The 27,909-nt window shown below is 47.0% G+C and overlaps 1 protein-coding gene across 2 annotated transcripts in view; it reads right to left on the bottom strand.

The window, feature by feature from the left end:
* Nucleotides 1–27,578, bottom strand: part of DNASE2B (deoxyribonuclease 2 beta) — a 218,772-nt gene extending 191,194 nt beyond the window's left edge. The window contains exons 1-2 of one of the 2 annotated variants that reach the window (XM_086954297.1): nt 27,293–27,578; nt 1,697–1,874 (exon numbers count right to left, since the gene is read on the bottom strand). In XM_086954297.1, the coding sequence (XP_086810423.1) occupies nt 1,697–1,874; nt 27,293–27,489 (375 nt within the window). In that variant the 5' untranslated portion in view covers nt 27,490–27,578. The remainder of the gene's footprint in view (nt 1–1,696; nt 1,875–27,292) is intronic. The other variant, XM_086954299.1, reaches the window with a different exon arrangement.
* Between the last annotated feature and the right edge of the window lie 331 nt (nt 27,579–27,909).

The following is a 27,909-nucleotide window of genomic DNA, read 5'->3' as shown; positions in this document are numbered from 1 at the left end:
AAGTGGGGAGGGTATGCTCAGACATGGGTCCTGTGTTTACCCCGCCACTGGATTCTAGCTAGCCTGGCTAATGATGGTTGATGCTCCCAAAAACAGTCCCAGGATGCTTGTTTCTGGCCCAGGGAGGACCTGGCTTGGCAGTTCAAGCTAGACTGTTCCCATAAGGAACAGGGTCAAGACTGATGTGCATATGGCTGGGTCCAAACTGGGGTTACGTGGTGAGCAAAAGAAAGATAGATTAAACCCAGATCTTTGTGATTAGGGTGAATGTTTGCATTGTTCCCCATTCCGTCCATCATTTGTTCCCCTAAGTGGGGAGGGTATGCTCAGACATGCGTCCTGTGTTTACCCCGCCACTGGATTCTAGCTAGCCTGGCTAATGATGGTTGATGCTCCCAAAAACAGTCCCAGGATGCATGTTTCTGGCCCAGGGAGGACCTGGCTTGGCAGTTCAGGCTAGACTGTTCCCATAAGGAACAGGGTCAAGACTGATGTGCATATGGCTGGGTCCAAACTGGGGTTGTGTGTTGAGCAAAAGAATGATGGATTAAACCCAGATCTTTGTGACTGGGGTGAATGTTTGCAATATTCAGCATTCCGTCCATCATTTGTTCCTTTTGCATGTGCAAAGCCAACCTGCGTGAATTATGAGTAGGAAAGGCAGCGCAAATTGCTGCGTCACCTTACTCTGCACCGGGTGGCGTTCCATGGGCATTGCAGTTGGTTTTCCTTTGCAGCACCCATGGAATTAGATGCTGCCCCAGATTTACAAAATCATGTACACCTGGAGAAGCACCAAAATATTACACCCTCAGAGGTGAGGCGTGATGAGGAGAAATATTTTTATTTCTCCTTGTTTTTTCCTCTTTCTATGTGTACTGCATTCTGCATCACACATAGAAAAATGAAAACACCTCTTAGGCTTGTTTTTGTGCAGGAAAGTGACCCTTCAGGACCAAAAGCAATCCTGCATGCAAAAGAGGCACCCTTGCACCACTGTAAAGGATGCCCACGTTGGAGCTAGGCTGCCGAAATGCCAGAGCAGGGAGAAAGGACAGGAATGCACCGTATTGCGTAAATATGGTGCATTCCTGCCCTTTCACTTTGATGCAGTGCAGCGCAGAAAGTTGCCTTGTTGTGCTACCATATGCCAAAATGCCAGAAATGAGGCCCAAGATGTTTAGCAAATAGAGGTACTCAAAATATTAACCCTCATGGCGTGGGATATCTAATTCTTACTTCTAAATAATACTTGAAAACTGCAAAAAATATGTGAGGTACCATTGTAATGACCTATAGCCACCCATCGCTCCCATTAGAAATTTGCCTTTTTCTGGTATAGAAGAATCTCGAGTGGATCCTGGAAGGTTTATCAATAACTGACAAAATAACCGGTTTATTTGAACTTCCTGTAGCACGAATTGATTGTATCTGAACTAAATTTCTACACATAAAAAAATTTCACCGTTCTGCGGAAAAGAACACTTTGTAACATCATGCATGATATTTTTCCCAGGTTTTAATTTCATTCTGTGGCACAATATCACTCATTTGACTTTATATAACCCATATATTGGTTGACCTACATGAAGTAAATCATGTCATTAATCTGATATATTGGTTTACAGTTGTAATCTACTAATTTTTCACACATTTGCCTTAATATATGTTTTTAGAAATGTCAACATGGACTTGCCTGTTTTGCGTAGGTTTGGTACAGCTGTTCCAAAGTTACTCCTAGCGCACTGTTAGTCATGTTAATCAAAAATGTGCTCATTTGCCATACCAGAGATTGAGAATCGAGGTACATATAATCCAGCCCGGTCACAGCTCGTTTAGTAATTTTATATTTTGGTAATTTATAGAGGACAAACCTGAAAATAAAAAGATTGGAATACAATATAAGTCTAAATAATTGTCTAACATTTTCATTACCCACAATGTACCATGATCGTAGTACAAATCAAAGTGAACTACAGCAGTGCATTATTAAATCTATGTCACGCATCAAAAGAAAATCACCAAGTAGTTTGTAAACTCTCATGCAAAAAAGTATGGTGTATTTTTTCCACATTTCACTCAATGTAATTGCAAAACGTTCCTTTTGTGCACCAAATATTGTCTATAAACTTTATTTTAAAACTTCCATCAAATTATTAATGAATTCTCGCCCAAAACACAGTATGCAATTGTTCCCAGGTGTACATAGGAGATTCCTAAAATGCACAAACAAATCCTCCTAAGATTCATCATAAATATTCTCACTTAAAATGTTAATTTTATTTGAGACATTTGCACCATTGCATTTGCAATGTGCCACAAAGTTTCAAAAGTATGCATCAAATACAGTCATGAAATCCAAATATAAATCTTCATATTGCATGGCAATACACACAAATGCACATTTAATTTCCCCCATGGTCAAGTAAATCTTTCTCAAATATCAAATGTCTGCTCCAAAATGTGTCATAAAATCTGTCTCAAGTACACTATGAAGTCTCTTGATATGCATCATCGAATGCCTTTCAAGTATACCACCGGAATGACCATCTAATCAGCTGTGCAACACCCTCCAGAGCTGAGCTGGTAAAGGGTGCTTTGGGATAGGCGGGCCCTTGGTGGTTCCTATCAGCCCACAGCTCCCCCAGTGCACTAGCACATAACAGTTGCATGATGAATGATAAGCCAAACTATTTAGAAAGTGTTCTACTGGGTTATGAGCACTGAGCATGGCCTGAGCCGAGTGCATACATGCCCTCACTTACACCTGGACTGAAGCTGTAAATATTCAGCCAACTTCCCACCATGGCTGCTGGCATAGTTTCCATTCAATTACTAGGGGGAACGGGCTATGAAAAGAAAATGGGGGTGTGGACATCAATATGTCAGTGCAAATATTCTCCAGGGAGCAGTACAACTGATATTCTTAAGATTACCCTGTCAGGGGAGGAGCTTTGCGCGTTTCCAAGATGGACTCGTGAGCACAGGGCTCCCAAGACCCTCTTCGCCTCCCGCATCTATCCGGCCACAAATCCTGAATTGGACGACGGGTACCTATTGCCGATGCCCTGCTGATTCCAAGAACTTTTTTCGAAAATCAATTTGGCCGCCGGGAACCGGACTTATTGCGCCTTGAAGCTTGCGGCCTACATCGTAGACCATCCCCGGACTTGAGTCCCCGAGGTACCCAGGTGGCAATTGAACAACAACGGCTGGTGTGGCACGCGCAAACAGCCCCTGTGGTACTTTCGGTTTCGCTCTTGGTCATTGTTGACGGCGATCTACGGCCGCTCTGCACGACTGTCCTGATCTTGCTGCCGGTCCTACGCTTGCTTTGGACCCTAACTCTCTCGCCTTTGCGGGCTACCGTGAACGGGACCATTTTGACCAGATCCCACCGGTTCCGTCGGAGCTCATCGCTCATCATGGTGGGCAAGGCGGATGCCGAGAAACGAAACACCAAGGGCTCATATCGTGGTCGAGTTCTTCAGTCCCAGACCATACAGCGCTATACTCGCCCTAAAGGGTCCCCAGGCGGAGCGAGCAAGGCTCTGGAGGGGACCGGAGATGGTCCTCCTACAACTGAAGAGCCGACATTGAAAGATGTTATGGGCGCCATCGCAAGTGTTAGAACGACTATGGGTCAACAGTATGAAACCCTTGCTGCTAAGATCGACACGGTGGCGATCGAGGTCAATCTTATTAGGGCGGACTTGGGCAAAACCAATGAGCGGGTCAAGTCCCTGGATATCAAGACTGCGAGCTTGACTACTGATGTCTCGGACCTCCAAAAGAAGTTCGCACTCTCCGGACCTCCAATGACTTGTTTGCCCGCCGGCTGGAGGATTTTGAGAGTCGGGCCAGGCGCAATAACGTCCGCATCGTGGGGGTTTCCATAGAACTCTGCGGATGTGTCTACGGACATTCTGGTGGAAGATCTTGTCCTAAAACATCTTATACCTAAGGGCCTCAGCAACTTTTTTACGGTGGAGCGCGCTCACAGAGTCCCCGGTGGAAAGCCCAAGCTGGGGGCCGCTTCAAGGCCTATCATAGCCAGAATTTTTAATTTCCGGGACAGGGACTCTATCCTACAAGCTTCACGTACTAATGGTCCCACTAAGTTTGAAAATGCGTCAATCAGTTTTTATCCGGACTTCACGCAGGCGGTGCAGAAACAACGCATGGGTTTTACTGGGGTGAAGAGGCGGCTTAGAGATATGGAACTGAAATATGCCATGCTTTTTCCGGCCCGCCTGAGGATTGAATATGAGAAACGTGCACTCTTTTTTGACCGCCCCGAGGTGGCCAGTGACTGGTTGGACACATTGCCTGCAAACCGCACCAGCAACGAGAGTTCGAGAGGTGCCGAAGGTGGCTTGGAAGAACGGGAGTAGTGAGTCTGCGCCGGCGAGCCGATTTCTCTGGACTTATGGCAGTGGCTTTGTGATCGTTCTGTTCTACAGTGTGGAGGGGAATCGGGACTCTTCCTCCTCTGGGGACTTTTTTCTCTCTTCTTGTAGGTTAGTTTAATGGGGCGACAGGCACACTGCAAGTTGGGGTGGCTTTCTGGTCTACCGCAGGGGTGCAGGGTGGGGGGGTGTGTTTTAAGGGGTTCATTGGGGGTGGTGGGGGGTTCTTTTCCTTTTTGTTTCTCTCGAGGCTGCGCTTTGCTCTGGCTTTTATCCTATGTTCCTGTTCCCGGGCAGCGGGGGGGGGCAGAGTGCTCAATGCTGGGATGGGGGTAGGGGGCTTAGGGTGCTGAGCTGGAACGCTAACGGTCTTGGTGATAGGATAAAGCGTGGGATAGTTTTGCAATATTCGAAACGATGTTCCCCAGATGTGATTTTACTCCAGGAGACGCATTTAGTAGGAAATACGTGCCATGCACTGAATAGGCGGGGCTACTGTTTGGTGGCCCACTCTGGATTTACCACTGGTTCGAGAGGGGCGGGGGTCCTGGTTAGAAATTCCCTCCCCCTGGAGATAGATGACGTAGTGATGGACAACAGGGGCCGCTATGCGGCTATTACGGGTCGGTGGGAGGGGAAGACGATCTCCATTTTGTCTGTGTATGTTCCCCCTGGCCTGCAATCCACCACATTTGCGGATTTGGGTAATGTGATCCTGGGGTTTCCTGACGGCATACTGGTTGTGGGTGGCGATTTTAATTCTGTAGTCAGTGGGGATGAAGACCGTAGCCCCCCCAGAACCCTGCCCGCTGCACAGCTATGGCTGGGGAGTCTCTTGGACACGTTCGGTCTAGTTGATTGTTGGAGGCAACTGCACCCTGGACAGCTCCAGTATACTTTCTACTCTGGAGCTCATGGGAGTCTCTCGAGACTTGATTATATCCTCGTGCCAGCGGTGCAGATGGTCTCTGTAAGGGAAATCAGGCATTTGGCCAGGGGGATCTCTGACCACTCTCCGCTTTGGCTTACAATTGATATACAGATGGGGGCTGAGGGCCGGATCGCTCCGATCAACCCCTGGCACCTTCGTAATCCCAAGATTAGGTCAGAGGTGGTTAAGTGTATGGATTACTACTTCGCTGAGAATGAGGGATCGGTATCCTCCCCTGTCTCTCTGTGGGAGGCATATAAAACAGTGATTCGTGGCCAAACCCTGTCCCTCATTGCTAGCGAGAGAAAGCGCAAGAATGCGGCGGTGGTGGGCCTGGAGAATGAAATCACCGAGTTGGAGGAACGGATGGAGTCTGGAGTCACACCTGAGGGGCTACATTCTTTGGCCCTTAAACAATCTGAATACAGGGCGCTGGTCACTGACGCGGCCAAGGTGATGAATTGTGAGCAGCAGGGGCGTTTGTATGATGTTGGTGATAAGGCGGGAAAGTTGATTGCTTGGCTGGATAAAAGGGATAGATTGAATCGGGTGGTGCCTGTTGTTGAAAGGGTGGATGGTACGCGAGTGGTGGACCCGATTGATAATGTCCAGGTCTTTGCCCAGCATTTTCAGGCGGTTTATGCGCCGGTCTCGGATAGGCCGGAAGAGGACTCACATTTGTTGCTTCGAGATATCGCACTGCCTAGCTTGTCGGATTCGGACATGGAGCTTATGGAGGCGAATTTTCCACCAATGAAGTAGCGCTCTCTATCCGCTCACTTCGTTCTGGGAAGGCCTCAGGTCCGAATGGTATACCAGTGGAATTGTACAAATTGTGCCCTGACAAAATGGCGCCATATCTTCGTCGGATGTTCTCGTCATCGCGAGATCTTGGATCTCTTCCCCGGGATCAGAGATTGGCGTCCATTGTGGTCATCCACAAAGATGGCAAGCCTCGTGATCATTGCTCATCGTATCGGCCGATTTCGCTTTTGAACGTAGAACCCAAAATCCTGGCAAAACTTTTGGCAAATCGGCTGATTACGGTGATTACTGACTTGATCCATCCGGACCAATCTGGCTTCATTCCCCATCGCAATACCGGGCTCAATCTTCGTCGTCTTCATGGCGTCTTAGCAAGGGTGGGGTCTCTTGAGGAGCCGGCCATCTTGGTTTCGCTTGATGCCTCGATGGCCTTCGATACGGTGGAGTGGCCATATTTGTGGGCAGCCCTTGCTAAGTTTGGTTTCGGCCCTAAATTCATTGGGTGGATCAAGCTTCTGTAGGAGCAGCCACTGGCTCAGGTGGTGGTTAATGGCAGGGCTTCGGAACCCTTTGCTCTCGGACGCGGTACGAGACAGGGATGCCCTTTGTCACCGCTCCTCTTCGCGCTTGCCCTTGAACCCCTGGCCGCATGGCTTCGCTGGGAACCTTCGCTTAAGGGCATCCGATGGTCCCCCGACTTCGAGGACCGAATATCGCTATATGCCGACGACATATTGCTGTATCTTACCTCTCCCCGTGAGTCACTGGGTGTCCTGTTTGATGTATTGAGTGAAGTAGTGTGGCTCACTGGTTAGAGGCGGCAGACCCGAGAGCAGAGGACGGCCCGGGACCAGGGTTCGATTCCCGGCGCGGCAGGTTTCTGGACCAGGGTCAGCGGACTCGATAATTCTCTCGCCTCGGTGCCCACTCTGATCAGCGATCACATTCGGCAACTCTGGGCATTAGCTTGCCTCATCTTCACTAACGGCCCCACCAGACCGCCGGGGATGCCTGGTCTCACCCTGGAGATACCCATTAAGGGACCATCTCTCAGGGAAGCCAGGAAGGGTTTCGCAGCGGTCGAAGCGCCTTGGGACCCTACGGGTAAGTAGTGCGCTATATAAATGCCTATACATTTACATTTACATACATTGAGTTCCTTTGGGAAGAACTCTGGTTTGGTCATTAACTGGGCCAAGTCCTGTATCTACCCGCTCATGGGAGACTTACCCTCTCTACCCCGCGTTTGCCCGATACCTGTTTCTAGAGTCAGCTTTAAGTATTTGGGGATCTACATCTCACTGGACCCCACAGTCCGCTATGAGCAGAATTTGTTACCTCCGCTTTCCCGGCTTCGGTCGGATGTTGCGGCGTGGTGTGGCTTGCCTCTATCCCCTTTGGGAAGGGCGGCCCTGTTCAAAATGATGTCTCTCCCCCGATTCTTGTATGCCATCCAAAACACACTTGATTTGGTACCGGCCAGCTATTTCCGTGAGATCGAGGGCCTACAGAGGAAGTTGATGTGGGGCGGGCGACCGCGCATCGCATTGGCAAAATTGACTTTGCCCTGGTAGGACGGTGGTATTGCGTTGCCTGACATTAAACGCTACTACTGGGCGTCCCAGTTGAGTGCTGTAAATCACGCCATGTACGGTCCTGTCCCGAATCCCGCATTCGAGATGGACAGGTGGCAGCTGCCCGGAGGCGACTACAATAGAGCGCTCTATTCTAGAGCCGACAGGAAGCACCTAACGGGCCCCACTGCGGTCGCGGTGCGAATTTGGGGAATTGCGACCGCTGCCACGGGATGGACGGATAAGCTGACTAAATCGACCCCCTTATACGCTGCAGAGAAACTGGGTGGCCTATGGACGTCGAAGGGTTTCAAAAGATGGGACCTTATTGGTATTAGTAAAGTAGGCGACCTCTGGGCTAAGGGCAGAGTCAAGACCTTTGAGGAACTCCAGCGGAGTATAAATTAAGTGACAGTGAATATTTTCGTTATCTCCAAATCCGACACGCACTCGATTCGGTTTTCCCGGCTGGAACTACGATCCCGGAGTCCTCCCCCCTTGAGGATAGAGTGCTAGACGGGTACGTGCCCGACAGCACCATCTCTCTTATTTACAAAAAACTGATTAACGATCGCTCGGACCTTCTTTTACAACTTCGGAGTGCCTGGACCAGCGACGGGCTAGAATTGGACGATGAAGACTGGCAGGCGGCGATATCCTCCTCCAAAGAGGTCGCGATTCCGGCACGTCTCAGACTGGTGCACCTTAAGATACTACACCGTGTCTATGTCACGGGTCCACGATTGGTACATATGGGTTACTCTGTGGATGGGTTGTGTAGGCGTGGTTGTGGTATGCTGGCTACATTCCTTCACATTCTGTGGGAATGTCCGGAAGTGGCGGTTTTCTGGCATCGAGTGCATGCGGTGATGGGTGAGGTGACGGGTGTTGAGTTATTACCTGAGGCCAGACGCTGCCTATTGAATGTTTGGGAGCCGAATGACTGTACTGTTGCTCAGACTCAATGGGTTACACTAGGTAACATGGTTGCGAAACGAGACATAGCCCAACTGTGGGGTTCTCAGAGGCCACCATCACTTCTAACATGGAAAGAAAACATGGACTGGTCCATGTTTAGGGAAAAAACTGTATATGTCTGCCGTGGAAGGCCCAAGAAATGGGGTAGGATCTGGGGTCAATGGAATTCGTACCGTGGAGAGATTTGCACCCCCCTTTCACTGACGCTCCTGATCCGCTTCACCTCCCTTGACTGTGCGTTTCAGATTCTTAGCTCTTGCTGTCTGTGTTGTATCGTTTTGCCCTTGCCCCCCCCCCCTCTCCAGGATTTCTCCTCTTTCATAGTGTTGCACATCCATCACCCATCTCCCCCTGCCGTAATGGACAGCCAATCTATTGCACAGTAATGCCTCGATCTTTTTTGTGTTTTGTTTTTTTGTTATTATTTATAAAATATAAAATGTGAAACCTTTCACTCATCCTATTTATACCACATGCTTATCACATGATCGTGACTTCTCGCTGCCAGACCCTCGGGTTGTCGGCTGATGAGCTGTGTATTATTGTGCTATTACTGATTTGTTTAACTGACCAGCCTCCGTGGTTGTAGGTCTGTAACTGTATCTTCTTTTTACAAAATAAAGGTTTTCAAAAAAAAATAAAAAAAGATTACCCTGTACAATGTTGTCAATGAAACTTCAAGGATTACCCTTGTTCCAGGTCTGTTTATGCAACCCTGTGATGATAATCCTAAGAATGATTGAAGTGTAAGGGTGTAGAACCATGTCCCTTTCCCAGAGGAATCAAAAACTACTGTGAAAGAGAACCTAAGGAGCAAACAAAGGGACCCAACAACCATCTTTCTTCCACTTGTCCATGACACGATCAGATAGCAATTATTGTTGCTCAACTCAAACTGCAATCCATCAACTGATTGTAACGGCCACATGCATCATTGTTGCCGTTTTCGATTTCTTAATTGCGAAAATTAAGGAATTGCAATTAAGAAATCGCAAACGGCTATGCACCAAGAAATCACATTTTTTTTGCGATTTCTTAAATTTCCTTAATTGCACCCCTGAAATTTAACTTTAAGTGCATTTTTTACACACACATGCCCCAAGGGCATGTGTGTGTGTAAAATGAAACTTTCAAAAATGCACTTTTGTGCATTTTTGAAAGTTTTCGGAAATTACCATGAAGGTCAACTTCATGGTAATTTACCTCTCCCTATTTGCGAATTCACAAATCTAAAATGTTCATGCATTGCATTTAAGAAATCTCAAATTGCGATTTCTTAAATGCAATCGCAGTTTTATCAATTGCATTCGCAAACGGCCGAAAATTGCGATTCGCACAGTTTGCGAATGCAAGTAACAATGATGCATGTGCCCGTTAGTTCCTTGCCTCTGCCCTGACTTGAAATTGGTGGGCTGACTTCCTGTGTCTTGGTCTAAACATATGCTACTGTCCCTCTGCACAATTTAGCAGATTATTGATATTGTGAATGCAGTTGCCGCTTCTTCCACAAATATACACATGTGTAGAGTAGAACATCCTTATTCTAAAGGAACGATGCTTGTCCATTTTTCACAATAAACGTGGGTGCTGTGGTCTGCATGCCAGGCCACTGAGGCATGCGAAGCAGATCCCTAGGATTATGCGGCTTTGGGTGGCAAATTGCACGGCCAAAAGTGCAAAATGTGCTATCTAAAATTTCAAACATCACGGTAAATTTGCGATCGTAATAAACCTTTCCCTCCACAAAAATACCGAAGGCTTGTGCTCTGTCACTGTTGGAGGCTGTGCTATGTCACAGAGTCTCCAGCAGTGCAGGGCCTGGAATCGGAGGGTGTCTGATGCCAAAGAGAGCAGATTACAATATGAAAACTGCTCCTTCTGGCCTCAGATAACCTATGCGTGCAGGGCAGCAGGGGTTGATAGGTGGGGAAGAGGGTGGGAGCAGGGAAGGTTGAGGGTATGTAAAAAAAACAGAGACTTAAAGGAGGTTAGGGGTTAACAGAAGACAGTGGAGAGAAGAGGGAGAGAAGTGCAGTGGAGGGTGGGGGACATGAAAGCCTTTTGAGGTCCGCATGGGGCACACTAACATGTGAGGCGGCCTGCAGGTTAATTGCTCAGGAAGTGGCTAGGTGCATTTCAAAGGCAGGTGACAGAGGAATTTAGCACCTCTGATGCCTGCTGGCCTGTTGCTCACCCTCACTTTACTGGCTCAGTGGCAGCACATTTCCAGTAAAGAGAGGGTTGACGCAAGTTTCTATTTTATTTAACATATTTGCTGGCACTTATGTACAAATTGCGACATTTTTATAAAAGTGAAGATTTTGTGATTTTTTTGCAATGTGTGAAATCCGGGGGAAGGGACGGGGACCTGACCCAATGAAACCCCTCAGTAGATGGATGTAAGGCATGGTAACATTGACTTATATAATGTCAATGTGGATATGAACATAACAATATATTCCAAAGTTACTGGCTGATGTAGATATGGTCTTCTATGTGGTATACATAACAGCCTATATGTGTTTAAAATGTATTTGACAATGTGAAAAAGGCTTAGAATAGAATGCTGTACATTCCATTAATGTGAAAATGATTCTGGAAATGAGTACTATTGTTGAGCAAAGGGGGAACGAATTTGGTAATGTCGGCTGTGCATACTGCAACCCAGCATAATGATGTGTTCTAACATACATACTGGGTTTAAGAGTTCAACTTATAAGCGGCTCTTCGGCTCTGAGGAGAAGTCTGAGTTCCTGATGCCATTTATTACCTATACGTCTCTCCACTGCTCTCTCTTGGTCTTTGACAACGCCAGTGGATGATGTCAAAATAGCGATACCGAGTGCCCTGTCTGATGGGCTAGTTAAAAGGCAAGATATGAGAGTCGTGGTCTTGCTACGCATGGAGTTAGATGCACGCCGAGGGAGCTGCGGGTAGCTGCTGCATTTTGAATAATTTATCGTTGCCCTGGTGGTTCAAAGGGGATGCTGCTCAGCCTGCCTGATTATCGGAAGCGCCAGTGAGTCCTTTGCCCGCCTGGAACAACTCTTTTGGCGCTGGTGACTGTGTCTTTGGCGACTGGGATGTTGGGCTTGGTCCGGGAGCCCGAAGCTGCCATTTTGATTCCCTCTGACTTCAGAGAGCGCCCAGCTCGCGACGGTTCCCTCCTGGGGCATAGCAGCACACCGGGAGACTCTGCTGGATCGCCTGGGATCGGCAAGGAGGTGCGGCGCTCCGCACTTGATACCTTGTAGTGCAGCAGGTGTGCGGCACTGCAGGCGCTGGGACAGCGCCATCTTGTGCCTCTCCGTGCAGAACAGGGGATTGTGCTGCGGAGCCTCTGGCTGATTTTACCCCCCCACTGCTGGTTGCCTGGAAGTTCTGAGACACTGCGCCGTCTGTCGTGGAGAAGGGTGAGACTGGGTGAGTGACGCTCCACGACTTACTTCTCTACAAGGACCTGATGCCTCCTGCTGCTGAGGGTGTGCGCTGGCTGTGAACCATAGATTGACTCCGCTGTCCTCCTGGCCCCTTTCCCCCGGGACTTTTTGGAGGAGCGTCCCCTGTTGGGTGTGACCGCTTGAGGTCCTGAGACTTTGCCGGGCTAAGCCTCTCGCACAATGGTCCCTCCAACTCCTTGTTAGGGCACGGCTACTGTGTGCCCCCCGATCTACCTTCCCGGTGCCGGCTGCTGGGTCGCGCTGGGGCCTTCCGAAGACTTGTGGCGTAGGCCTGTTGCAACGCGGACCCATGGGACGAGCTCTACTGTGGTGCCATCCTCCGTGCGACCTCACCAGGGGTTCCTCCATCCTGTGGTGTTCCTGGTCCTTGTCCCTGTGGGGCTCCATACGTGACTGCTGAGTTGTTCTCACACCTGCTGAGGTCCTACGAGGCACTTTGCCCCATCCTGCCTCCGAACTTTCATGCAGCAAAGGGGGGGTCCCTGAGGGGGCCGTGGGCTCTATGAGGAGAAGCTGTTACCCATCTCCCCTACACAGCTGATAGCCCTGCTGACTTACGCTATGACGACTCCTAGCCCTTCATTGGAAGATGTGCTCTGCCTCCTGCTTTACCCCTTTGTCCTGGCTCCCCATCATGTGCGTTGGTGCTTAAGGGGTAATGCCATGCTCTAAAGCAGGAAAAGAAACTGCCACATCCCGAGAGACAATCGTGTGACTGCTTTGTGGAACAAACCTGGCTCTACACCATCTGTGGCCATGGCGTCTTCGGCAGAGGGCCCCTCTGAGCCTCTTACACAATCCTTCATGGCCAACTTCTTGCAGGAAATTAAGTCTGAAATTGGATCGCTCAGAACCGAGGTTCAAACCTGCATCAAGGAACTCATGAGAGATGTCACAGAAATAGGAGAGAGAGTGGACGATTTAGAGAAGACGGTTCATGCTCGCACGGAAGACCAGGAGCAACTTTGGCAACGATTGGCCCTCGTGGAGGAACAACATACTGAGCTCCAAATTAAACAGGTGGACTTAGAAAAACGGACCGCCATAATAATTTGTGCATGACAGGTATTCCAACAGAGGCTGAAGCCTCTGGCATTGTGACTTTTGTTGCGGAATTGATCAGAGGGTATGAGGATGCCTCTCCACCTGTGCTTGACATGGCTCACAGTGTGGCTGTACCCCCTGGGCGCTCTGGTCTGGTTCCTGACATATTAACCAGGGTCCACTTCTTCACAGAGTAAGAGGCTATCTTAAAGGCAGCATATTCCAAATAGAGTTAACTTACATGGGTCCCCCATTCAACTCGTTCAGGACCTTGCTCCCACCACGCTTTGTCGCCGCAGGGACTTTAAACCCATCACTGATAACCTTTGTGAGCTGGGCATTCAGTACCAATGGGCCCATCCCTTTGTGCTTATCTTTCAATGGGAATCCAAACGCTGGGTGCTGCGATCTCTCCAGGAGGCCACTCAACTACTTCACGTCCTGCCTTCTTCTCCACCATCTAGCCCTTCCTGTTTGCCTCCTATGGATCGAGAACCTGTGAAGCCACAATGGGTTAGAGCGCTCAGACCACCGCGGCTCCCTAAACGTGGGGAACGGTGCTCCTCCCAAACCAAGCAGGACATCTTCACTCTCTGGACGCAGAGAAGACTCCCTCATGCTCCCAGCCAAAGGAGACCTTGAAAGATCACCTATGGTTTACGACGCCATTGTCTTCATCACCAGCAGTGCCCTGCAGAGGCAGGTTTAGGCCCCCATGTTCACTGTTTTCCCTTTTCTCGCCCTGACTATAGCGTGGCAGCGGTGCTGGCGAGCGCCCCTGATGATGATGCTGATCTCCAGAGTCTCGCCCCCTCTCTTATTCCTTAGAGAGTGACATCTCTGGAATGGTTTGTGCTATTGAGCACAGTCTGCTTCTAGTCTGGAATAGGACTTGTTGGCCACGTTGGCCTTTGTTTCATCTAGAAACGTTGATCTTTTTTTTTTTCCTTTTCTTTTTCACTCCTTTCCCTCTTTCCCCTGTTTGGATGGAGGGAGGGCCATACTACTCAGCGTGTAACATTTCTCTGCCAATGGTTATTTCTTTGTGTATAGACTCCTTCCGATTTAATGCTGGGTATTGAGATGCATTCTGGCTGTATTTATTTTCCAGGTTGGTTTGATGGGGGTGGACGGGGGGATATGGGTCATATCTTGGTCTCACAACCTTTGAAGGCGGTTGGGTGTAATCAGCTTTAGTCATGACTTCTGTGCCTTGTTCGAAACTCCTTTCTCTTAATGTAAAGGGTCTTAACTCTCCTAGCAAAGGTCGTCAGATTTGGCGCTATCTGTTACAGCAGAACCCAGACATTATCTTCATACAAGAGACGCACCTCTTAAAGGCGGACTCTTTCTGTATAGCTCACCTTAAATATCCCTTCCAATGCTGGGCATCTGCACCTACAAAAAACGGCTGGGGTGGCTATTCTCTGTAGAGCGGGCAACCAACAGGGAACTGCCCGGGTCGTTCTTGGTAAAGATGGCAGCTTCCCCAAACTAGTGGTCCTGGTTGTGGCACAGAAGTTCACTCTCATCAATATCTATGCCCCCAACCACGCACAGGATCTCTTTATCAGGGAAACTCTTATTGGAATAGATCACACATGACGATCATCAGCTCATATTGGGGGGTGATTTCAATCTGGTATGGGAAGCAGGACTAGACCATAGTACAGGCACATTTCACAGGGCTGGGGCCATGTCTTCCTATTTGAAAAAACTGTTCATTGATTTGGGACTGCTAAATATCTGGTGTTACCACTCCCCAGCTACATGAGACTATTCCTATTACTCACATGTCTTTTGCTCCTACTCCAGCATTGACTATCTATTTGTCCCCCATTCCCTGGTACGCAACGTTCCCTCTGCTTTTATGTCCGACATCTCCATTCCGGACCATGCACATGTGAAGCTTCTGTTCCATGATCGCACCCCTCACTCATGACACCCCCCTTGATTGAGACTACTCCCATGTCCTCCGGGATCCAGCGGATGTGACCGAGATCCGCAACGCTATCTTGTCCTATTTTCCACCCACTGATCTACCAGAACCACCTTTCCATTGTTTGGGATGCCTTTAAAGCCACGATTCAGGGTTGTATCACCTCCATTGCGATAGCCCGTACTCAGGAGGCTTGTTTGTTTGAGGACAATTTATCCAGGGACATCAAAGCGCTGGGAAAACTAGATCAGGAACATCCCCTAGCTCTTAATAAGCGATGCCTGGCCATGCTTCATGGTCAGTTACAGGCTCATAGAACTAATAAGGCGGAACACGCGTTATTGTCATTGAAGTAACGATACTATGAAGGGTTGGACAAGGTGGGAACAGTTTTAGCGTGTCACCTTCGAAAGCGGGCAGTAAAGGCTCACATAGCAAAAATCAAATTAGACGATGGCACATGGGCTACCACTGAAACAGCCATGCTAAAAGCCTTTTCAGATTATTACCCTTCTCTCTACGCATGGAAGTCACCTAATCCGAATCATATTCAGGCAGTATTGGGAGAGTGTAGATGGACTATTGATGGGCATCATGCGCAACTTCTTGAAGAACCACTTATGTTAGAGGAACTTACTAGTGAGCTGAAGGACCTACCCATTGGTAAGTCTTCTATCGTACCTTCCTTCCTATCCATTTTGACAGGGGCACCTGGCAGGGCTGTCCTTTATCTCCCCTGCTCTTTGCACTTGTCGTAGAACCTCTTGCCATTCTCATCCGCCAATCCCCTGACATTACTGCCATTGTCCACGGAGGAGTGGACCACAACATTGCCTTGTTTGCGGATGATATTCTTTTAACATTGACACAGCCGGGTTCCTCCTTGATTGCTACAGTCTTTTGAGATTGCCTCAGGTTAAAATCAATCATGCGAAATCGTGGGCCCTGAAACTTACAATTCCTGTATCCGATATTCCCGTGGTGGAGTCTCTTGTCCCATACCGATGGGCCTCACAATCCATTTGGTATCTTGGCCTTAACTTAACCTCTAACCTTAACACGTGGTCACAAGCAAATTGGCAGGAATGTAAAACGGCCTTCTTGGAGGATCTACGAATGTGGAGATCTCTCCCTATCTTGTGGCTGGGGCGTCTGAATGAAGTTAAAATGTCGGTGCTGCCAAAAATATTATATTTATTCCAAACTCTGCCCACACCTCTACCGCAACATCAGATCCTGCACCTCTGGGGAGGAAGGCGGTCGCGTTTCTCTAACAAAATACTTATGCTACCTCGGGACAGGGGGGGGATTGGCTTGTCCCAAGTTAATGGAGTATTACAGGGCCTCACATCTTCGTATTATTTTGGAACTGATTGTGCGGGAAAGCAAAAAGGTCCATATGGATAGGGCTGTGACTTGCCGACCCCTATGGGATTTTGCTTGGCTTTCACAGGAGGCCCATCCGCGCAACGCCTATGTGGCCATTCCAACAAAAACTGTGTTGGATATTTGGGACAAACTGGTGCCAGGGGTCTCACATCTTTTCCGTCACCTAATACTCTCGTTGCTCGCAACTCACACTTCTCACCTGCTCTTCATCCACACTCTTTCGTGGCCTGGTCAGAAGGGGAATGTCGGACACTCCGGGACCTTTTTGAGGGAGACACCTTTAAATCTTTGAAACAATACGAATGGGACTTTCATCTTTCTGAGGGGGCTAGATTACAATATCTCCAACTTTGGCACTGGGTACAGGCGTCGCCTTCCACTCAAGGAGCCACTTGCCCTTTCACCCCTTTGAACCGCTGGTGCGTTCGTTCGATGCATCCAGGAGTCTAATAGCTCGCACAATCAAGTCCTTCAACACGCCCCCGAACGACTCCTCATATATATCAGTCACGATGGCAATCCGGTAGCTCTGATGAGATCACACCTAAACAATGGGAGTAATTATGTCGAGGCATCCTAAGGGTTTTCCGTAGCATTTCTCAGAGGGGATCGGCATACAAAGTCATGACACAATGGTATTACACTCCCCACAAGTTAAATATGTGTGTGCCATGACACACAAGGATGGCTTGGTGCAGCTAAACAAACAATAGCGTTATACTGGAAGAAGGCTGAAGCACCACCACTCTTCTGTGGCATATCATGGCAATGGAGCTACTCATGGCGCGGCTTAAGCTACGTGACACCAAGTTCAGGAAAACCTGGCAAACATTGGTAGATTATTTTTGCAAACTCAATCATGCCCATCTTCAGCCCCCGAGGCTTCCGGCCTTACACTTCTTTGAGGACAACATACTACCTTCTGACGTAGACAGACTCTGGGGGCCCAACAGGGATACTGCCTAATCACCCCTCTGGATGGTACTGGCCATCTGTGTAGTGACGACTTCCCCTGGGTCCTCCCCCACACCTGGTTCCTCCATTCACAGGGTCTCTGTTCCTTGTGGGACATTTTGCTCACTCTGCTTACATTTCACATAGTTTCTCCTTCTTAACCAGTCTCACCATCACTTAGTCCCTCCTCACATGGGCAATGCTTTTTTCTTCCAGAGTAGTGTCCTTCTATACATGACAGATTTGTAATATGCCATTGCTTTGCCTTCAGTGTTTTAATTTGCTGATATTCCGGCGCTATCAAAGATGCACCCTTCCTCTCCCTTTCCCTCCCTGGTCCTCTTTTTCTCTCTTTTTTCCCCGTTTTCTATCTTTTTCCTCTCTATGTTACTTTGCTTGTTGTATTGCCTTGGTTTGTCTTTTGAATAAAACAGATTTGAAAGTAAAAAGGCAAGATATCCACTATCTTATCATGGTAATGTTTAAGGCCAAGAGGTCAGCTCCCATGGAGTTGGGGGATTTCCAATGCTTCAGTGCAGCTCAACAGAGGAATGGATCCAGACACCCAGCTTGATATCTCCCTGGGTGAGTTGGACTTCCATCCTTGTCCTTGATCTGAAAGATGTCCGGATCCAGGGAAAGCCACACACATGAAAGAAATCAAAGATAATTACAGCATAACTTTAAACTGGCAATAACTGACTCTGATGTTTGGTGGTCCGATGATATCACCATATGTCTCCAGAACATACTGCATTTGAATTTGAATTTGTTAGGCGCGGCAGCTACCCAAAAAGGGTTCCCTGCACCGACAGCGGACAGAAAGCAAAGCAGTAGGCAGTAAGGCAGTGAATTGGGCTATTGATTGAATAGCCATGTCTTAAGAACTCGGCGGAAATTAAGGTAAACAGTTTCCTTGCAGATGGCCTGGGGAAGGGCATTCCATAGAAGAGGGCCTAAGTAGGAAAAAGATCTTTCCCCCATCTTGGTGAGTTTGACTCTGGGCACCACAAAAGTGCACTTAGTTTCAGACCGCAGTTGACGGGAGGGAGTGTAGGGGCGAACGAGTGACTGAAGGCACTGGGGCGCTGTTCCTGTTTTAATTTAAAACATGTAGCTCAGGGCTTTCTTAACTTAATGTGGTTCTCCACCCTGAGCCAATGTAGATTGCGTAGATGTTCTGAAACAGGGGAGGTTTTATGAATCCTGCAGAGAAGTCTGGCTGCAGAGTTTTATATCAACTGTAGTCTATGGGTCACAGCTTAATCCAGCCGTGAGGTAATGAGGGCATTGGCCACGGCTTTTTGGGTGGCGATAGGCAGCATCAAGATGATTTTCCTGAGCCATTTTAGGATGGTAAAGCAAAGTGCTGTGATTTTAACTGTTTGCTGTTGCATGGTCAGTGCGTCATCAATAATGATGCCCACATTCCGGACATGGCTGGAGGGCTTTGGGAGATTACCCATTTCTGCTGGCCAATGCGAAGGACTCCAGAGATTTTCTTTTTTATGTGACTAGTATCAATATTTCGTTTTTTTCACCGTTTAATTTAAGGTAATTTTGATTCATCCAGTTGGAGATTTTGCTAAGACCCTGTTGAAGAAGAGAGGGTGCAGAGGGGTCAGAATTAGAAAGGGAGAAAATGATCTGGGAGTCATCTGCGTACATAAAGAGTGTCAAACTGGCTTGTTCAGTGATGTCTGCTAATTGTCTGATGTACAGGTTAAATAGCAGCGGTCTGAGGATCGAGCACTGGGAAACTCCATGCGGAGATGAATAAACCTTGGAGCATGCCGTAGCAGACGCAATTTGGAAAGTGTGGTTGTCCAGAAAAGAGTTAATCCAATCTAGTGCAGAGCCGCAGATGCCAAAGGATTTTAGTGTATGGATTAAAAGGACATTGGAGATGGTATCAAATGCCGCAATAAGGTCCAATAGTATTATTGCAACTCTCTGTTCGGCATCTAAGTACTGCTGTAATCTTTCAGAGGCTCCCAACAGAGCTGTCTCTGTGGAGAAACCAGATCTAAATCCGGATTGGGAGGGATGGAGAATATTGTTTGTTTCGGTAAACTGAGAAAGGTGGGAGTGGATATGTCTTTCAAGGATTTTTGAGAAGGCTGGCAGAAGTGATATAGGTCTATAGTTAGAGAGAGTATCTGGATCAGCGGTGGGTTTCTTTAAGAGGGGGGTCACCACAGCATGTTTCCAGAGTGCTGGGACTGCTGACTTGAGTAACGAAGAGTTTAGGGCATTTAAAATCACCTGCAGGTGGGGAATGTCTAGTTTTTTTTCATTATAGAGATTGGGATAGGGTCTTTGGGTGAAGTAGATTTGATTTTATCAAGGATACTTTTCAGGGAGTCGAGGTTTAAAAGTGGCCAGAAGTCTAAGGGTCAGATTTACAAGCCCCTTGCGCCTCCTTTACGCCGCCGTTGTGTCACTTTTGAGACGCAGTGGCGGCGCAAAAGATGTGCCATGGTGTGGGGTATTTACAACGTGACGCATCTGAGAGATGCGTCACGTTATTAAGCCCTGCGCCATAAGGAGGCGTTCCGGTGCAGGGGGGCGGGGGGGGGGGGGGGGGTTCCTGCGCAGGAACGCCTCCTAAAAGTTGCTGAGTGAAACCTACAAGATTTCACTCAGTCACTTTTAGGCCAATGCTGCGTCAAAACCCTGCGCCTGCTTGAAGCAGGCGTACGGCTTGACGCAGCATTGGACAGATAGGGCTCCCCAGAGCATTGCTAGAGCTGCATCGCGCTTGCAACGCAACTCCAGCAATGAGCCGCCTTTACGGCACAGATGCGTCACGCATCTGTGCTGTTTTTGTCCCATGGTGCGCCGCATTGTGAATGCGGCGCACCATGGGTGGCGGAGCTGCGGCGCAAAATAACTGGCGCATCCCTGGGGATGCGCCAGTTATTGTAAATCTGCCCCTTTGTATTGTGTAGGGGTGGAGGATTCCAGAAGTGACTTGCACTGAGAGGCCGTCGTGTGGCCAAGAGAAAAAGATGCATTTTGGGGCAGATTTATGGACTGGAGCTGAGTGAGTCTGCCAGAGTCAGAGTTTGTGATCTCCACATACATTTTTTCAATCTTTGAAATAAAAAATTGGGCAAGATCGTCACATTGACGTTCTTTTAGTGGAAGTGGATTGGCAGTAGTTTTGGAGCCGGCCAGTTCTTTCACCAGACCAAAGAGAGTTTTTGAGCAGTTGGCTGCTTTAGAAAAGGTGTTTGAAATGAAACTGTCCTTCGTAGAGTTGCACTGTTTTGATAAGTATTTCTGGCCTTGGTATAAATGGTTTTAGATTCAGGTGCATAGTCTTTCCTCCATTTACGTTCCAACGTTTTGCATTTAGATTTTTCTTTTTTTAGGGAGTCGTTAAACCAAGGAGCAGGGGGTTGATGGTTATTAAGTTTTTTGCACGAGAGAGGAAGACAGGAGTCTATCGCATTCGAAAGCCAGCTATGTATATTAGTAGCAGACGTGTCAACTTGATGGTCAGTGACGGGTTCATTAGAATGTAGGATCGTATTTAGAGCAGCTAGATCAAGTTTTTTCTAGTTTCTTTTAGATGTTGTCAAGGCAGGGGGGACAGGGGCCGAGGAAGTAGGAGGGGAAAAACTAAATTTGGAAAGAAAATGGTTGGACCAGCACAAAGGTACTGCGGGGGTGCATTTGATGTGGGAAAGATTAAAAAAAATCGGGTCCAACAGGTGTCCAGCTATATATGTTGGGCCGGAATTAAGTAAGTTGATATTCAGTGCAGCTAAATCAGCAATGAAGTTGTTGCACGTAGAAATGGACAGATCGGCCAGATGTAGATTAAGGTCTCCTAAGAGCATGACATTTTTGGAGTTTAAGAGTAGAGGAGTAATAAGACTAGGGTACGAGGTAGTCCAAGGTGTTGGGTGTCCAGGTGGGTGGCAAACCAGTGAGCGTGAAGTTTGGGTTTAAAGGAAGCTTAAAAAGTGCGGCTTCACAGTTCGGAATGTCTATAGGATCGAATCTGCATTGAAGACTATTTTAAAAAAGTATAGCTATGCCCCCTCCCAATTTGGAGACTCTGTCTAATCGGACTATAGCATAATTTGGTGGTAATGCTGCAGCTATGTCAGGACCGGCGCTCTCGTACAGCCAGGTCTCGGTGAGGAATAGAGCATCTGACTTTCGTCCAGAAGAAGGTTGAAGCTGTCTAACTTGTGTTTGGGGAGTGAACGACAGTTAAGACTGAGGAACACAAGGTCCTTCGTGGGAAGAGCAGTAGTATGAGTATGAGAGATGTGACTAGTTGCAGGGGGAAAACTTACAACATGGACAGGTTTTATCGGCTATATTGTCTGCAGAGTAGATTTGGGGGCCTTTTCCAGAAAGAGGGCAAAGAGGTAGAATTTGCTCACGAGTAAGTGTAAGTCCTTTTGAAATCATTTGATATGGGGTTTTGGCCCCAGGCCCCGGTCGGACGTGGACGGGTGCAGATGGGCTTCCCCTTGGCGCGCCAGCCGCGCGTCCGCTGCGCGGGACAACATGCATCTGCTTAATGTAGAGGACGGGGCTTTAGGTCACTTGATCGTCGGAGCTCCGCCTCTACTCGTCCCACTGGTAGAAGGAGAAGTGTGGCTCACCAGTTAGAGGAGGCAGTCCCTGATGCAGAGGTCAGACCGGGACCAGGGTTCAATCCCTGACGCGGCAGGGCCTTGAGCTCAAAATGTCCAAAATGTCCACGGACTCGATAATTCTCTCCTTGGTGCCTACTCGAATCGTGGGTGCACACTCTGCAACTCTAGGCAATAGCTTGCTTAACCTCCACTATGGCCCCACCGCGATGGGATGCCTGGTTTTCACCTTTGGGATGCCCAGTAGGGGTAATCTCGCAGGGAAAGGCCACAACGGGTTCCCAAAGCAAGCGCCTTGAGACCTTACGGTGAAAGGCGCTATATAAGAACGTATGATTTACAATTTATTTATTTACTGGTAGTGGGGCAGGCAAGGGGAGTCGATTTTGCAGATCACCCTCACAACAATCAGGCGTAAAGCCCACGGTGGCCCACGGTGGACCGAGGTGAGTGCAGGTTTTTTTTAAAAATAACAGAAAAAGCAAAGCATAAGGGTGGGCTCTACCTGGGATTTATTCCTACATCACTGCTGACAATCAATTTGTGGGAAACTGAGCACAAAAATCTTAGTTACCATGCACCTTCATGCTTTTCAAAGGATCTTCCCAAATGAGCTGTTTTGTTCCTGGAGCACTCCTCCGTACGTCGGTTAATACAATGATGGAAATGGCAATGCTAACAGTGAGACCTTTTGCAGTGGTCCGAGGGCAGTCAAATGTCACAGGGCAATTGTTGATGGGGATATTTTTATCTATCATTCTAGTGCACATCAATTGAAATGACCAAGTGATCCCTTTTAGCACTTGGCTTTCTCAAGATGCAGAAGAAAAGTAGTTAATCCTTACACATTACATAACATTTAATAACTTGAATGTACAGTCAGGGGAGTTCTCCATGAATGGCAAAGGACTTCACTAACTGTTAGGTAAAACATTACAATCAAAAAATGATTCATAAAGAAAACCAGAATGTCTTGGCATACTCTGGGATTGAGAACACACCTTAAATATGTTTATGGCTCTCTGACTGTAGGTGCAGGAAAGCAATTTGAGATTGAGTAATATGCCCATTTGTTAGGTGGGATGCTTCTTATCATTGCAGTCTTTTTGAAAGGTATTGCATCCAATGAAAAATGTGAAGTGTGACTAATGGATTCAAATCAAATCAAATCAGGGAGATTTGCATAGGGCACATATCACTCGGAAGTCTCATGGCGCTTGCAGACGGCTCTGATAAAATACTTGCTTAGTTGTCAAATAGCCAAGATTTCAGTTTTTTTCTAAAACAGTTATGCTCTGAAATGGTGCATAGGTTAAGAGGGAGGTTATTCCAGGGTGCAGGAGCAAGATAGGAAAAAGGACTTCCTCTATATCTTGCCGTACGGATTCTGAGGGGCGTAAGGAGGGATTCATTGCTTGATCTGAGCAACATGCCGGGCTGGTACCATCATAGTTTTTTGGACCAATAACCAGGGCCTTTTCCAGTCATGTTTGTATGAGTCAGACAGAGGGTCTTAAACTGGACTATCTGTCTGACAGGAAGCCAATGCAGAGACCTCAGACAGGGGGCAGAAGGAGATCGTGGTGGAAGGTTTAAAACCAATCTCGCCGCCGTGTTCTGCAGGATTTGGAGTTTAGTCAGATAACCTTTGTTTATCGAGGACAGCAGGGCATTTCCATAGTCCATGTGATTTATTATCAGGCCCTGTACTAGTGGTTTCATGGCCTCCGTAGGCATCCATATGAAAACCTTTTGAAGATTTCACATCACTCCAAAGCATGAGCCAACTATGTGGCTGATCTGATTTTACAATGACTGTCCATATGGAAGCCTAAATTTCACAAAGTTGGTTTGGGTATTGGTCAGGAGCCAAGGTTCAGGGGCCACCAGTCATGAGACCAATGCTCACCAGCTTTGCCAAAGAGCATGATCTCAGACTTATCTCCGTTTAGTTGGAGATGGTTTGAGCTCATCCACCTGTCAATGAGGGACATACATTTTTGGAAACACTGTTTAGTTTCTGATGGATCTGGGCCAAGGGGGACCAAGATCTGCGTGTCGTCAGCGTATGACACAACATCAAAACCATATGATCTGATCACCCCGGCCAGTGGTGTCATGTACAGATTAAAAGAGTCAAACTCAGGATGGAGCCCAGTGGCACTCTCATCTTGACCAGCCTGCTACATGAGACAGTGTTTCCCACCTGGACTGTAGTAACACGGTCTGTTAGATAGCATTGAAACCATTTTAAGCCGACACCCCTGACACCAATCTCCCAGAGCCGATGTACTAAAGTACTATGGGAGATGGTGTCAAAAGCCGCGGAGGGGTCAAGCAAGACAAGAATTGTTGACTGACCCCTGTCTAAAGCTAGTCTGACGTTATCTGTTACCTCCACCAATGTGCTGTCTCTGTGCTATGGGCCACCCTAAAACCCGACTGTGAGGGATGCAGTAGCCCATGAATCTCTAGATAGGTGACAAGCTGTTGGTTTACTAATGATTCCAACATTTTTTCGAAATAGGGAAGCAGCGAAATAGGCCATTAGTTCAGACAAAGTTTAGGGTCGGTTGTGTTTTTTTTAATGATAGGCCTAACCCTGGCAGCTTTCCATAGATTCGGGAATTTAGCTTCCGACAGTGATTTATTGAATAAGTTAGTTAGAATTTCCAATACTACTGGTGCAATATTTGAAAAATATGCAGATGCAGATGGTGATACTGGTATGTTAGTGCTACTTTGAGGTAGCAACTTCTTGACTATTTTTTTTTATTAAAATAGCGCATGCCTAACAGTTTAAAAAAACATAGCCCCAACAACCGACCACTCTTGAGTGCTCGTAATGCATTCTGGGTACTATAGTATCGATGCATAGATGACCGAAGTTGCCCGATCCTTTAGGTGCCAATAAGTGTAGTGTAGCGAAGCCTGTAACTGTGCCCCATTTCTCAGGGCCAATGTTTATGGTACAAAATCACCTGGGATCAGTGAACCCCCAGTAGGTACCAGGATCCCCAGAAATCACTTGTAGCTGACCCAATGAGGATTAGAGGTAGCTTTGCATTTTACCCATGACATCTCTGAATGTAGAACTAGAAGTATAATTAGAATGGCTCAGCAATCACCGATGCCTGCTCCAGATACTTCAACCCGACCCCACACTAGTTTGTAAACATCTGAAACAAAAGGAAGTTGAGTTTTGGCACGGAGCATGTGGGAGATAAAGTAGCATCCCATTCCTCAATGTTTGGAGATAATGGATTAGGTCCTCAACATAATCATAGATCATTTTTCCTTGGACAGCTAGGTTTGGTGACTTATTAGTTCCACAGCAGTTTCAGTCTGCTAAGATAACCCCACACAGGTACTTCCAGTCACAAGGGCCCTTGGGCCAGGTTATCAGATCTAATTTTAATCTAACTTAAATGCAGGAACACCTTCCTGCTCAAAAACATTCCTCAGAGGCATTTCCTCTTTCTACGTGTGCTGCAGAATGCAAGAGAGCCTCCTGTGGAAGCTTTGTTTTCATAGTAATATTCAAATGAACAAAGATACCATTCTGGCAGATTGAGTGAATTCACCATTTACCCTTCGCATATGTTACTCACCACCAGAGAGCACTGATTAAAAGAAAATATCTCACCAGTGTTCATAGGTAAATCCTTACCCTGCCTGCATTTTAAACGCGCTCTCTTACTTAAGCCCACTGGTGTCTCTGGAACACCTGTCGAAAGCACACAAGATATCAAATAACAATGGAAAATACTAGCTGATGTGCTGGTGACTTCAAACTGCAGGACTATGCACGTGGCTGGTACTACATTAGTACATTTCCTGCCTCTTTCTTTATTTGCAGAATGCAGCACACATAGAAAGAGGAAACAACAAGGAGAAATAAACATATTTCTCCTTATTACGCCTCTGCCGGGATGGCGAAGCATTTTGTCGCTTTCCCAAGTTTACTACACTTAGTAAATGTGGGATTGCTCCAAAATCCATGGGTTAATGAGTGGGAGCACCTTCACTCCACCCATGCAACGCTTTCCCAATGCAAAGTAACGCAAGACAGTGATTTGTGCTCCTTTGCGTTACTTTGGATCTACTGAGCTAAGCTGAGCAACTCAAGGTGGCTTGGCTCGGCATGGCTAAGTAAATATCATTTAAGCCCTTGCATTGCCTTGCGTCCCCTTGTGTGACGCAATTCCAACACAAGGGATTAGTAAATCTGGGTCTTAAAGACTCAGTCTGCCCCCTCAGGAATGCTTTAATCGAAAACCTATATGTAGCTACTGACTTACAAATGTGAAAATTACTGAAAACCAAATGCTATACTATGCTTTCAATCCCCTAGACAGGAGTGCAATCACTTCTGTCAACAGACAAAAACAGTGTAATGCCAGCTTCTGACACTGCCTCGCCCTGTACCCCATTTTACGCTCTCAATTGTTAGGGCTGAGAAACTAACTACTGATCCATATGTCATAAATACAATACCTTTATTACATGAAAATGGTATCTGCAATTCATCATTATTAGGTGTGGTGTTACCAACAATGTGTCATCCAGCTACATGAAAGCAAATGAATAACCAATTTGAGTTGAACAAATTTAGTTTTCAAATTATAACTACAGACACTATTCGCCATGGATCGTTTCGAAAAAAGAAACAAAACTAGCTATTCCTCGTTACAATTTTTTTGTCTCCCCTTCACAATGGCGTAGGTAATAAACAGTTGGCCACTAGCATCGTGTATGACAACTTCATAATACGGGGTTCCAAATAGAAAAACATTTTTAACTAAACATATTTACATAAATAGAAGGTAAAAAGCAGGCTTTTGAATTTAGGAATTAAGGATGTTAGGGAGAGATCGGGATATTTTAAGAGATGAAGTCAAGTCAGGTGGGAAGGGTAGGGTAACTTAAAAGTTATTTTTCTAGTTACGGTGAGTATTTGAATCGGGTAAGGTAAATATGGGAGATAATCGGTAAACAAAAAAAACATGTTCATTGTGAAGCAGCTGTTTTTGTACTAGTTTCACTTAAAGAGTTCTTCTTCTAGTGCCAGTTAACAAATTCTCACTTGGGGTTTCTCTGTAGTGTTTCCCCTCAAGCCCTCTGAAAGGATTGTCCTCGGTAGTAACTTTGCTGTTGAAGCAGATTTTTCGAAGCGAGCTCTTTGGGTGAACCCTGATGCTATCACAATAACTATTTGCAGTGACTCACCAGTCTACGGGTTCGCCAGCTTCGTTTCTGCAGGATATATCGGCTGCATGCAGAGAAACAACAGAAAATAAAATAAGCAAAAGGAGACTGATCCACAAAGATGGAGATTTGGGATCCATTATGCAGTGATGCGTAGGGAACCCAGCCAGTGTGCTTTCGTCGATGTCTGTCTGTGAATGAGTCAAACTCAATACCATCAAAAGACCAACTAGCTGTCCATGCGACGAGTGGGGCAGTGGGGGAAATACCAGCACACACGAACACACTAGCTGATTTCAAAGTCTCTGGAAACAAAACAACATCACTTCCTTCTTCTGAATTACTACTTCTTCTTAAGTTTCATTTTCCCTGTGCTTACATTTTTTGACTACGTTGCAATGCCCATGCAGATAAGTAAAGAAAGAGGAAGGAACTTTGTCATGTAGTTTCAACCACCTGCATAGTTTTGCAGTTTAGAGGCACCCGGACAGCAGTTAGTATTTTCTCTCTTTATTTGATATCTTGAGTGCTTCTGACTGGTGTTCTTGAAATACCATTGAGCTTTAGAAAGAAAGCATGTTTAAAAGCAAGTAAAAGGAAGGATTTACCTAAGAACGCTGCTGAGATATTTGTTTAAC

The sequence above is a fragment of the Lissotriton vulgaris genome, chromosome 1_1 (assembly GCF_964263255.1).
Source record: "Lissotriton vulgaris chromosome 1_1, aLisVul1.2, whole genome shotgun sequence".
Taxonomy (NCBI): Eukaryota; Metazoa; Chordata; class Amphibia; order Caudata; family Salamandridae; genus Lissotriton; species Lissotriton vulgaris.
Note: the sequence above shows the minus strand (reverse complement) of the source record. Positions and strands in the feature narration are given on the sequence as shown.